At 36.6% G+C, this 13,579-nt stretch overlaps 2 protein-coding genes across 5 annotated transcripts in view; one reads left to right on the top strand and one right to left on the bottom strand.

Annotated features, from left to right (window-relative positions):
- Positions 1-7,823, top strand: part of LOC126589930 (protein TIC 40, chloroplastic-like) — a 33,224-nt gene extending 25,401 nt beyond the window's left edge. For all 3 annotated transcript variants that reach the window (XM_050255391.1, XM_050255383.1, XM_050255379.1), the window contains exons 5-14: positions 128-464; positions 2,098-2,171; positions 2,290-2,353; positions 2,984-3,062; positions 3,776-3,816; positions 4,231-4,276; positions 5,008-5,102; positions 5,723-5,826; positions 6,679-6,726; positions 7,408-7,823. In XM_050255391.1, the coding sequence (XP_050111348.1) occupies positions 128-464; positions 2,098-2,171; positions 2,290-2,353; positions 2,984-3,062; positions 3,776-3,816; positions 4,231-4,276; positions 5,008-5,102; positions 5,723-5,826; positions 6,679-6,726; positions 7,408-7,467 (948 nt within the window). In that variant the 3' untranslated portion in view covers positions 7,468-7,823. The remainder of the gene's footprint in view (positions 1-127; positions 465-2,097; positions 2,172-2,289; positions 2,354-2,983; positions 3,063-3,775; positions 3,817-4,230; positions 4,277-5,007; positions 5,103-5,722; positions 5,827-6,678; positions 6,727-7,407) is intronic.
- A 1,659-nt stretch (positions 7,824-9,482) lies between these two features.
- Positions 9,483-13,340, bottom strand: LOC126589805 (pentatricopeptide repeat-containing protein At3g03580). Of its 2 annotated transcripts, XM_050255224.1 has the most exons (3): positions 10,739-13,340; positions 10,324-10,383; positions 9,483-9,990 (listed from the first exon to the last, which is right to left on the bottom strand). In XM_050255224.1, the coding sequence occupies exon 1, from the start codon at positions 13,219-13,221 to the stop codon at positions 10,909-10,911; it is 2,313 nt and encodes a 770-aa protein (XP_050111181.1). In that variant the 5' UTR covers positions 13,222-13,340; the 3' UTR covers positions 9,483-9,990; positions 10,324-10,383; positions 10,739-10,908. The 2 variants fall into 2 exon arrangements, with proteins under 2 accessions (XP_050111181.1, XP_050111184.1); XM_050255227.1 differs by lacking the exon at positions 10,324-10,383.
- Between the last annotated feature and the right edge of the window lie 239 nt (positions 13,341-13,579).

Raw genomic sequence — 13,579 nt, 5'->3', positions numbered from 1 at the left:
ATATGTTTGCAAGTACATATGTTAAAATGAATAAGAGTTTGTTTATTGTGTCACCCACAAAATCTAGCCTCACACTCTTTTGATATGTGAGTTTTTTAATTTAAACTTGCCTTCAATATTCTTTCAGAACTATGCAATGCAACAGGCTTTTAAGACTTTGATGGGTCAAATGAATCCACAAGATAGCCAGTTCAACAATGCTGGATTTTCTCCTGGGTCACCTTTTCCATTTCCACCAGCTTCAGGATCAGGGCCTTTTGGCTCACCTTTTCCACCTACTTCTCAACATTCAACGGTAGATGTATCTGCAACCAGAGTAGATGCAGCACCATCCGCACCAGCAGCACCTGCCTCATCAGCCACAGAAGCCACACCAACCACACCGATCACATCGACTGCACCATCCACCCCCACCACTGATGTCAAAAGTGACTCTGAACTAAATAAAAAGTCAAACAGATTTGGTAAGCCCTTACCATGCTCTCATTTATATTTCTTAGAGAATTTATATGGCTTAATTTTCTCAATCTGAAATTTGTTTCTGATCTTCTTGTTTTTCTGTTGCTTCTTTTTATTTTACTTTCTCTCGGGATCCAAATCTATGATCTAAATTCCCTTTTCAATGTTCCAATATATTTGTTATGGTAAATTTAAGTTACCAAAGTAGCCATGAAAGTAAAACAGGGAATTCACTTCTATAGTGGCTGGGACTTTATATTTTTTCTTTTCTAAATATGTGTGGCCATTCTAAAGTATAATTTATTGACTGCTGCAAGAACATGAGTGAAGGTCCGTGTGGGCTATCTATATCTGAGATATCATGTCATATACTGATTTTTGTGAGATCATGTTAAGCGTTGAAACCTTTTGTTTTGGGCGATACATTAAGTCATTACTGAGAAATTATCATACTTATAAAGATATTTGTCTGGGAGATGTCTTTAATTGTTCAACAAAGTAGTCACAAATTGGGAAAGAAAGGTAAGTTGCTAATGGTTTGGGCAACACAACACTTGGTCCATCTGTTAAAGGTGTGGTTTTCATTGTTGGGGTTCTGGTAGTGGACGGTTGGATCATTGAAATGCATTGCATGGTGGCTTAGTGAGATCCCTTTTGATTCTCCTCACAAGAGATTCCTATTAATGAAGGCACTCAATCTATATATGCTCGTCACAGGCGATCACTGTAATAAGGGGACATACATACATACGTACATAAAAGAATAAAAATCCCTGGGTAAAACCCAACTGATACCAAACTCCCTAAACAACTTCAGCCATAGATTTAAAGCCACGGGACAGTGAAGAAACAAATGATCAACTGACTCTGAGCTTTTCTTGCATATAATGCACCAATCAGGTTGTAGACATGAACTAGATCTCCGTTTTTGGATCATGTCACAAGTGTTAACTTTCCCAAACCACTAAGTAAGTAAAAACCTTCACTCATTAGGTACTTTAGATTTCCAAACCAGGCCATAACCCTGGAAACCCCTATCTGCACCATTAGAAAATCGCAATAAGATTTAACAGAGAAGCTTCCTGAAGAATCAAGCATCCAATTTCTTGCATCAACCCTTGAAGGGTGAATGCGAGCCTGATCCAAACTCGTCAAGAAAGATGACAACTCGTCTAATTCCACATCATGCAAATTCCTTCGAAAGCCAATGTCCCAATTCATAGAACAATTTCCATGATGTTTGAACTCACAAAATCTTTTTCGAAATGATCTTGGGGGCTTGAATTGCAACGGAAGCCTTAGATATGTCAAGTGTTGCAGAGCTTGTGATACGCATCCTGCTTGTGCATTCATGTCTGCATGCGTGCATGTGTTTATTTTTGTGAAATTGTGGGTGTTTGTGTGTTGTCTGCATACAACTGTGGTGGTTGGTCAAATGACCTGTCTTATATTAACACATACAGGAATATTGTCAATACCTTAAGCTTTTACTGTAGTGAATGGATTGAAAATTTCTATAACAAATTAAGGCCATCAATTCTTCTACTGATTTTTTACAAGATAATCTTATTTGGACAATGAAATGTTTTCTTATAAAGGTTTCCTGTTGAAGATGCTAAATTTATGTTCTACTCACAGCTTTTGTAGATGTTACTCCAGAAGAAACAGAACAGAAGAGTCCTTTCGAAAGTAGCTTCAAAGATGTTTCTGAAGTAAGTTCATCTAAGTGTACCCAGAATGATGTGGAAATCTGTATCTACTGTTGGTGTTCCTCAAGATGATGTGTTTTTAGTTAATGTTCATATTTATCTATTTCCAAACTTCATGAAGGTTTCTCAAAATGGAGCTGCTTTTAAACAGGGGGCAGATTCTTTCACCAGTTCCCAATCTACTGGTATGTAAAGAGTCATTTGACACTTTTGCAGTCTCAGAATTCACCACATGCTTTGCTGTAGATTTAATCTCAAATTTTTTGGTAGCCTCGTTGTGACAAAGACCATCTTTATCTGAAGACTATTGAACTGCTTATGCTAAATTTCGCCTGCTCCACATGGGACAATGATTCCAGAGTTTGGCCTGGCCTGACCTAAAGGCAAGGCCCAACCCTGGGAAATTAGGGCTGCCCCTCCAAAAAAAAAAAAAAAAAACGACCTAGAATGAGGCACTACTTTTTTATACATTTGGTTGTCTAATGTTGACACCAAAACTTGTATATAGATAAATTGAAAAATAAATAGCTAATAGATACACCTCTCTCAAGGAAATTGTCTGAAACTACTGACCGAAAATATGCCATTTAAATTAAATAGTCACATTGGCCTGTTAAGGTAGTGCTTACTTATATGGAAACATTCGTTTAGTTTTTGCCAGCTAAGAGGATTGCACAACTGTGTCATAAATGGATATGAATAATCTTGATTGCATTACTGTGTAAATCTAATCAAAATGGCTTGAAGTGGCTACTATTTGCATATTTGGAATCCAATCAGACAGTTTAAGTATGTTTTTGTTTATTAATGGATAGGAAAAGCAAAGCCTGCGATGTCAGTGGAAGCGTTGGAGAAAATGTTGGAAGATCCGACAGTGCAGAAGATGGTTTATCCGTAATATACCTTCTTATCTTATGTGCTTACTACAAGTGAAAAATGATTTTGTTCTTGTGTCTCATCATGGTTGAATCTAGCAAATTAGCCACGTATCACTTAAATACCTTTGTGAATTTTGGAAATTCATTGGTATTTTGATTAGGTTGGAATAAGATTTTATCAAATTTTCAATGTATGCAATTTAAATCCGGCTTGAACATATTTATTTTTGGTGTATTAAATTCCTTTACATATTAATTTTTTAAGCTTGTCAAAAATATTCTGTCATTTGGATGAGGATAACTTATTAACTAATTTAAACTGAAAAGTTTTTGGTCTGTTGTTCAGGAATCGCATTTGTCAGTAAAAAATTTAACCTTCATAGGAAGATGGTCGTCCTTCAACAAAGACCTCACCTTGTTTAGTTTCATTATCAAATTTCTTGTTCATTCCTTTCATTCATTTCATTCATTTCATGGAATGTTTATCTGATGATAAAAGCTGATCTCAAGGGTTTCCTTTTTAAGTCTACATATTTGTTGTAATAATCTTCCAGCTGTTGGTATTCTTTGCTTCCCCTCTCCCCACAGTTTGATTTTTTTTTTTTTTGAAATTTGATGCCGTCTCATGAATGTTAGACTGAACATCAACATACTCCTCTAGATGAACTATTCTATAACATGTTTTTCTTGCTATTGGAATAAAGATTATTTTTCTTCATATCCCTGTAGCTATTTACCTGAGGAGATGAGGAATCCTACCACTTTCAAATGTAAGTCCATCTTTCAGTAACATTGCTTTTCCTAAGATTCTGGGTATTTAAGTTCTAGCCTTGATATGGCTCATAATGATAAATATTGTTTTCATTTTGATAGTTATTTGTTCACACCTGGTAAGGCTAATAGCGGTCCTATGCCTGTTTGAAGAAATGTCTATGCTTATGTTGTCCTATGTCGTAGCTGATCTCATAATATCTGATCTTTTTTTTTCAGATTTACCTAGAACCTTTTCCTTCTTTTTTAATACTCTTTTTTTTTTGGTTGGAATCACGTGTACTTTCATGGTGGGCGGTTGTTTCCACCGTTCCATTTCTTTTTTTGTTGGTATTGAGTTCATTTTATGTCTCTTGAGTCTTTACCTGTAGCTGTTGATCATTAGTCTGATTATGATGGTCATCATTTGATAGGGATGCTACAAAATCCACAGTATCGCCAACAGCTAGAGGACATGCTGTAAGTTCTTTTTCTTGGCTCTATTTACATTTCATATTGCTGGGAGCTTTTTATTCTCATATTTGTACTCTGAGCATTTTTTGCTTTATATGTTGATGTAGCGAAACAATATTTTTGGTCTCTGCAGTTTGACCCAAATTTTGATTTTTTTCTCATATTCTCAACCAAATCCCAGCATTTTTTAAAAGTGGATTAATGTTTACTGAAACAGAAAACAAAAATAATGGTGCAAAATCGTTCTCACATCTGCTACAGCTGTACTAACTTGCCTGAAATAAAGTCATAAGTCGGCTAATTAAGGTCATAGGGCGCATGTGCATTGCTTGTTCTGACATCCTGTGATACTTTAATTTCTCATGAAGCAGAAACTGTATCAAGTCGGCGTTCATGTAACAAACTTTGACCATAGTTGACACACCATTGCTTCAATATAAAAGAGACTTGATTTAGTCAGTGATCTTAATTACATGTATATCTGAATGACCATGCTTGTTAGTCGAGCATGTTATAGGATGTAATGTTCCAGAATTTTGAACCCTTGTATCTGTGGAATTAATACAGAAGAAATAATGTAGAATTAATGCAGAAGAAATAATGTCCACTAAACTTTAGGACAAACATTTTGTTACCAGGGAAGGCTGCAGCAGTGTGATGCTTATGTTAAACAAGATATTCTAATCTTTGTCCAATTTAATTTCTCTTTTCTTTTTCATGCTTGATGTTTATTTCAGAAATAATATGGGAGGAAGCAGTGAATGGGACAATCGTATGATGGATTCATTGAAAAATTTTGATCTTAGCAGTCCTGAGGTTAAGCAGCAGTTTGGTAAGTGTGAAGTACCAAGTCTTGTTGGATTTCAGTACATTCTATTTAAATTTTAATCGCTCTACTGAATGGCACTCATTTACAAATTTAATTTTCTGGCTACTTCTTCATTTTCCTGATTAAATTTGATAATTCCATAAATCTGGAAGTTAGATCAGTTCCATCTTGGTAGAATTATGTGCTAGTGACTAGGTTGATTGGATAATTTTAGAATAAACCAAGTTTAAGATTGAGTAATTTACATCATTCTTGAACTTTTTATTATTTGTTTGTTTCTTATTATTTTATTTTTCCTCTTGAAATGTTCTCAGTTCTCAATTGTGTATGCTTTCTTTGGGTTTCGATTGATGTAAAACTTATTTTCATGTTTCAAGCTGTTCTTCACTTTCAACACCATTTTTAATGACTTTCCTTAATATGTTGATTTATAAATTTTTCCGGCACTCATTGGCTCCAAAACAATTTCCCTCTCATTTAAGAAGAAAATCTGGCTAAAAAACATGAGAGTAGATTTATTTTTCTCCCATGGTGTGGGAAATCTTGGTATAAAAGCTCAAGGAGAACAGATAAATTCATGCAGCATGTATTTTCTTTAATTCTTCTATGTTTATATTTTGCAGACCAAATTGGGCTTTCACCTGAGGAAGTAATTTCAAAAATAATGGCCAATCCTGAAGTTGCTATGGCATTTCAAAACCCAAGAGTTCAAGCAGCAATCATGGATGTATGTGTTTCGTATGTACTTGGATTTAATTTAGAATGCCACTTGTCACCCACATTTCTGTTTATCCACGTACTTTGTCCTTGGGTAAAACTATGCCGAAGAACGATGTTTAAAAACACAAAAAAATTTGCCAAAATATACAACAACAACAAAACCTTTTCCCACTAAGTGGGGTCGGCTGTATGAATCCTAGAACACCATTGCGTTTGGTTCTGTGCCACATCTTCTGTTAGATACAAGTACTCAGTCTTTTCTTAGAGTCTCTTCCAATTTCTTTCTCGGTCTTCCTCTACCCCTTCGACCCTGAACCTCTATCCCGTAATCGCATATTCTAACTGAAGCGTCAGTAGGCCTTTGTTTCTCATGTCCAAACCACCATAACCGATTTTTTCTCATCTTTCCTTCAAATTCGGCTACTCCTACTTTACCTCGGATACCCTCATTCCTAATCTTATCCTTTCTCGTGTGCCCACACATCCAACGAAGCATTCTCATCTCCGCTACACCCATTTTATGTACCTGTTGATGCTTCACCGCCCAGCATTCTCATGTTTTGCCAAAATATGAAGATAAAAATGCAAAGAATTATAGTGGTACTGGCCATTGATGGCCTCACTCTTTGGAAGGTCAGTCCGACTGGCCTCCCACTATGCGGCAGAGTCCTAACCAGTATCATGTCTAAGTTAAGAAATAGACTTGGGAATAGTAGGGGTGGAAAGAGTAAGCTAATACTTTTAAAGTTGGTAGAGGTGGAAAACCGGGTGGGTGGGCAGCTGGGAATGGTGGGAGGTAATAGCATTACTCTTATATGGCACATGCCAAACCTCATAAATTATTATGTTTCTTTTGCAGTGTTCACAGAACCCACTGAGCATTGCAAAATATCAAAACGATAAGGAGGTACGTTGGAACTTTTTTACTTCAACTATGATTTCTGATTTTCCTAATTATGTGGTTTCTAGTTGTGTTTATTATTTATTACCTTTCTTATAATACAATTTATCCTATCGGTAATGATTTATAGGATTATTATCGAGTATTTTCTGTTCTCTTCTTCCTCATAACTTTAACTGGATAATATCTATGTAATGAAATGTAATTAAGAGCTTTTGGATACGTCGTAGAAGTTCTTTATTAAGACTTTTATTTAGATCAATAAATTTCTTCCATGAGACGTCATATGAGCATACACTGTTGGTTAATTTGTTGAGTTTCAAATTCATTAGGCAATATGTCAGTAAGTCATATAAAGTATTAGCAAAAAGCACACCAAAGTATGCATGAGCGATCTATACAACTGACGTGGAACAGTACAATTTTTTAATAATACAATGGGATATTTTGACGTAGATCAAGTGGTATTATCTGTTCTTATCTGCTTTTGTTGAGAATCGGTGGAAAATGGTTTTTACGCAGCATGCCTTAAGTAAATTAATGTTTGAGTGATCATGTTTTGGGATAAACAATGTACGTTAGAGGGCATTATGTGGTTTTACCAGGCTGGGATGTGGCGTTGATTGCTGTTATGAGTATATTACGTATTAATATAACATGACATTTTCGTGCTTTCTGTTGTCTCAGGTGATGGATGTTTTCAATAAGATATCGGAACTCTTCCCTGGGGTGTCTGGTTCGCCTTAATTGCTATTCATGGACTCTAGCTTCTCGACTTAAACATGCTCTCTAGTTATTACGGATGAGTAGGGGAATTTGAGCTTTTCCAATCCTGCGAAACTGAACATGCTTCTGGTTCTCATGCCCATGCATAGCGCGCGATAGGCTCATTTTGCTGCCGTATTTGGAGATATGAGTTGACATCCTTGTAGCGTATTGGACGAACTAAAAGCATCATGTCCCTTCCTGTGAAAACGATATGTATATTGGTGTCTGGGATCATCTGTCTAGCAGGCTTTTGTAATGTTGGTTTTGGTAGCTTTGCTCAAGATTTTATGAGGGGAACTGCGAACAATTCGGAATAAAAATTTGTGGGTTTGCCATGGAGACTGTAGAACATTTAGACGTTATGTTTATTTTTTATTTTTTTAAGAGTACGATATTCATTCATTTGATAAAAGGGCATTACAAATACATATCATGAAGAACTCGGTCCCAAAGGGGTCTTTGCAAACTAGATCTAAAAATACTACAATAAAACATATTGATTGCAAAGCAATGAGTAGACATCAAACACTCTACTGAGCTCATAGGGAGCTGCACGATTGTAGAGACCAATAAAAGTTAAACTTAGTGTTACAAGTAGATCATGTGAGAATAAAATCTCAAACTATAAAATTGGAATAGGGAGCATGATGCCCATGGATCTATTGCATTACCTAATCACCGTCACAATCGCACAACACCAAATGAAGTAGATCCAACAAATCAAACAACTCCACCCTTTAGACATATATCCCAAAGGGTAGCACACCAAAACGAAACTTAAAATCAAGCGCTTTCCTATAGAGAGCAATCAAACTAGCAAACTCTCCTATAGAGAGAAATCAAACCAAACTCTTAGGACAATTCCTAGAAATTATTAAACAGAAACAACAAAAAAGGATAAAATCATGTCGCCACTCCACATCCTTTAGACATCCGAAAGGCATACCACTACACCGGCTAAATCCAAAGTGTCGTATTGACTAAACTCGATCCCAATGCAATTCGACATCTTCCATGGCTTCCCGCTTCAACCCCATATCGAAGGTGATAACTGGATCCAAAGCCTTATGTGAACTGTGTACGTGTGTCAAAAGACGACGATTATCACAGTTATTACAATATTTTCACAATGACAATTCAAAACCAAATAAAGTAAATGGAAAGTGAGAAGGAAGAGATGAATAATGATTTTTAAGAAGATTGATGCCGACTCTAAAGCCAAAGACGAGCTGGCGGCAAAGAATTTTTCCTTCAGTTTTTCTCTAGACGGCTAGGGTTTCTTTAAAGCAAAACTAAAGAAAAGTCTAAAAAAACTTTATTTTAAATGAAAAATGACAAATAAAGGTGTAGTGAATATTACCAGAAAAAGGTAAAAATATGGTTTTTCATTAAAAGTGAACAGTACCAAATGTGTTTCGTTAAAACTCCATTTTTTTAATTCTTAAGAATATAAGATGTAGGAATATGTCAAATGCACTTCTATTTAATATCGAATGTAGGAATATTCAAATGGACTTCTAACAATTTGAATGAAAATTTGTTGGTTTTATCGTCGATTAGGTCGTACCCAGTGCACAAGGCTCCCGCTTTACGCAGGGTCTGGGAGAGGTGAATGTCGGCTAGCCTTACCCCCATTTATGAGGAGGCTGCTCCCAAGTCTCGAACCCGAGACCTACCGCTCATGGGCGAAAACACTTGTCATCGCACCAAGTGTGAACGGCTAACCTCTAATGATCAACTTAACTACTCGAGATATGCTCCTTGCATAATATATTCAATTCTTAACGATGGTATATTATTTTTAATGGAATTGTTAATTATAGTATTAACAATTTGAATAAAAGATTTATTCGTCTTAAACAAGTGATATCGAACGGATTACCTCGGTTGCTAAGATGATTACTCTCAGCTACTTGATAAGTTTACCTTGCATAAAAAGTGTATTTGCTAAGTTGATCATTAGAGGTTAGCTTAGAGAATAGACGGTTCTAAACGTCAAGCAACATTGTAATTTGGATCGCGGAAAAGAGTGACAAGGTAGAAGGAGAAGATTCAAATAAGAAGGTTCTCCCGACATTGGGTCAAGATACGAAACTTCAAAGACTTGGTTCTGGTTTTATACCCTCCGACCTTCTTCGGAATTTAGCTCTAACTTTCCAAAATAGTAAGTTAAGTTGCCAGATTTCTGGAAAAAAAGGAATCCACAACGGTAAAATCTGAGCCATAGAAGTGAACTGATTAATGGCTGAAAAGAATTCAGTTTTAAGATCAGAGCGTTCAACTGTGGCTGTCAAAACTGTCGGTCAACAACGGCATTACGGCCAAATTTTGAACTTTTTTTAGAAGCTTTCCACTTGTGTCTGCAATCTCAGGTTCTGCAGTAGTTAGCCTCTGTAGAGATGAGCTGGAGAGATTGTTCATATGGACGCCTGGACCTGAGAATCGCATAAATCCTCTCGAGAATTTCACATTATCTGCGAGCAACACATCCTAGTGTTGCCTCTGCAATCAGGGCCACTTGATAAGTAAACAAGATGAATTTTCAAAGTTCTGTTTATTGAAGGAAAGCAGTAATCCTTATATTTTCAGAACTGAAGCCACACATTGGGCAACAGATAAAAAAAACAATACCAAATCTTGCAATTTAAAATTGTAATATCTTGAATTGAACATAAGCCGAAATTTACACAATAAATCAAAATCATTAAATTAATTATTACTTAGAATTAAGAACAAAGGAGCTTCAAGTCAGTTTTTTTCTGTTAAATGTACACAACTAAATCTATGAATAAGCAAGAAAAAGAAACGAAAATCTCTTGAAATGGACAATCTAACCTCGGATCAGTGAATTTGTGTCTGCTCTAAATTCAGAACCCTCTCCTTCAAACATTGGACCTACACCATATGGTGCCATATGGTGAGACAAAAAGCAGACTTAATGATGCTATGTAAATTAAACAAGAGGGAGACAAGTGTAAATCAGGCTTTATTATCATAGAAGCACAACTGATGAACCTAAAGCTTATACAGCATTCAACAAGATACCATCAACATTAAGGAACATGAAAATATAAAAATGCAATATCTCATTCTTAAATAGCGTTTGTTCATATGAGTCGTCTATGAGGGAGAAATTTACTTTGAAGTTTTCAGATTTGGTAATTCAATGAACATACAAAAGAAAGATTTGGAAAAGGAAAGAAATGGAAAAGTTTCCCACAAAGCCAAAGGGTTATTCATCAGCCATTACCTTCCATGGCAAGCCCTCCCCTTTTCTAATATATCACGTCTTTTTTCTCATCCATCTCTGAAGTCATGGTGGGAGAAGTTGCAAATCAGCATAATCTTCATTTCCCAACAAACCCAAAAGTAGCCCCGACAAACATTTTGACCTCTATATAATTTTAATAGGGACTATCCTCAGCCATTCTTTTGAATCTCCATCCAGCTAAATCCAGGATCTTTTGTGAGTCCTTTGGCTTGCATGCATTTCCGGATTCTTCTCACTTGATCCCACTTCCCTAAAGCTGCATATACATTTGAGACCAAAACATGATACCCTATATCATTAGAATTCAATTGAATTATCTGTTCTGAGACACGTGCAGTTATATCTGTATCTCCACTAGCTCGACAAGCACTAAGTAAAGATCCCCATATACTCGCATCTGCCTTCATTGGCATTGAATGGATAAAGTCCTCTGCTTGAGCTAATAAGCCACACCGTGAGAGGAGGTCAACTACACAAGCAAAGTGTTCGATCCTAGGTTCAAGTTTGTAGTTCTTCATCCGGTTGAAGTAAGCTAGACCTTCTTCTACTAAACCTGAATGGCTACAAGAAAATATGACAGCAAGGAAAGCAAGATGATCAGGAAGGACACCCGTTGCTTCCATTTCTGCAAAAGTTCTTACTGCTTTCACTCCGTCACCATATGTCCCATAGGCAGAGATCATGGAGGTCCATGTCACCACATCCTTCTTTCTCATATGCTCAAATACTCGTATGGAGTTTTCCAAACTACCACAGCTAGAATACATTTCTATTAGTGCATTCCCAACAGGGACATCTGAATGAAATCCTAACCTTAAAATGCACCCATGGATCTCTTTTCCTTGTTGCTTTGCGGCAAGCAAGGAACATACAGGCAAGATACCTAACATGGTGGCCGCATCGGGCATCACTCCTTCATTCCTCATTCTACGAATCATTTTTAACCCTAAACTACAATCGTCATAGTGAATGCAAGCAGCAATTATGGTATTCCATGTTACTACATCACGAACTTCCATATTCTCAAATACTAGTAGCGAATCCTTTATTTTGCCACATTTAGCATATATATCTACAAGAGCATTGTTGATGATAACATCTAAATCGAATCCCAATTTTACCGTATCACAGTGGATCATTTTCCCCTTGTCCACATCTGCTAGCTGAGTAGAAATTGACAGGATCATCACATAACTCACAGAGTCAGGTTTGATGCTACTCTTCATTGCCTTAAAAAGGTTGAACCCTTCATCAGAACAACCATTAAGAAAATAACCATTGATCAATGAATTCCACGACACAGCATCCCTACATTCCATATGATCAAATACTTCTTGTGAAGCTAATAAGTTTCCACATTTTGCATACATATCAATAAGTATGTTATTTGCCATAGTATCAAATTGAAAAGCACTTCTTTTCATGTAGTCATGAACATATCTTGCAAGCCTCAGATCCCGTAAATGAGCACAAGCACGGAGAACAGAAGTGATTGTTAGCAAATCAGGTGTAAATTCATTCACCATTTGCTTGAACAAATTTATTGAGTCTTTAAACAACCCCAACTGAGAGTACCCACAAATCACAGTGTTCCAACTAACCGAGTCCCTAACTACCATCTTCTCGAAAAGACTTTGAGCATCTTTTAACCAACCAAATTTGAAGTACATTGAAAGAAGTCCATTGCTTACTAAAACATCAGCATGGACCCCAATCTTCTCAACCAAAGCATGAACTATCTGACCCTCTTTAACATCACCCAAGCCTCCGCACGCAGGCAAAACACCAGATATGGAAAAAGAATCCGGTAACAACCCATCCATTCTCAGCCTACGAAAATTTTCCAAAGCTTCCTCCCAATATCCATTCGAACTGTAGCCTGAAATCACAGTATTCCACGACACAATATCCCTTTCAGGCATTTGCTCAAACAGTTGCCGTGCTTTGCCAAGTTCGCCAAGTTCACCAAATCTACAATACATGTCCATCAATGCATTACCAATGTACAAGTCTGATCCAAAACCCATTTCGGAAACACGCTGATGAACAATCATGCCCATTTCCAGATCACATAACGCAGCACAGGCATTGATCACTGAAGGAAATGTATACCTATCAGGTCGAACATTCAATTTATCCATTTCAGTGTAGTGGTCAAGAGCTTTTGAGTAAAACCCATTGTGGATAAGCGCTCTGATGATTGAATTCCATAGGTAGGCATTGCTTTTGGGAAGAGCTTGGTGGAAAACTGAGAGGGAGGAAATGGGGTCTCTGAGCTGAGCATATTTGCTTATGAGTTTGCCGGAGAAGAAGACGGAATGGTGTAATCCTGAAGTGACAATCTGTGAGTGGACTTTGTGTAATTCAGTGCAGTTTTTAGCAGAGGAAAGAGCTTTTGAGAATAACGGATACACAACTTCTTTGGTACGGCAACTTGTACTGCTCAAGTTTCCAGTTTTCATGAGTACGGATCGAAATGACGGCTCAAAGTTTGGCCCAGCGTCGATGTTTTGAAACAACGGAAAAACATAAAAGTAAAATTTTACAACGTGAGGATGTGTCCCACAATGGCGTCTCCGGGTTAATATCCAACGCACTATTTATGCCTCGTTTGATACGTCTATCAGGGGTTATGTTTAGTCCGAATCAAAGTTACGTAAGAAATTATTTTTAAATGAATAATGATAAGTCATATTTATATATCATCTGCAACTGTATAAGCTATTTTTTAGTCTTTCAATAATTTATTATTTATAAATTTGTTATTTAAGTTTATTGGATAATTGAATTAAACTACTATATTAAAATAAATTTATCATG

Source organism: Malus sylvestris, chromosome 2 (genome assembly GCF_916048215.2).
Source record: "Malus sylvestris chromosome 2, drMalSylv7.2, whole genome shotgun sequence".
Classification (NCBI taxonomy): domain Eukaryota; kingdom Viridiplantae; phylum Streptophyta; class Magnoliopsida; order Rosales; family Rosaceae; genus Malus; species Malus sylvestris.
Note: the sequence above shows the minus strand (reverse complement) of the source record. Positions and strands in the feature narration are given on the sequence as shown.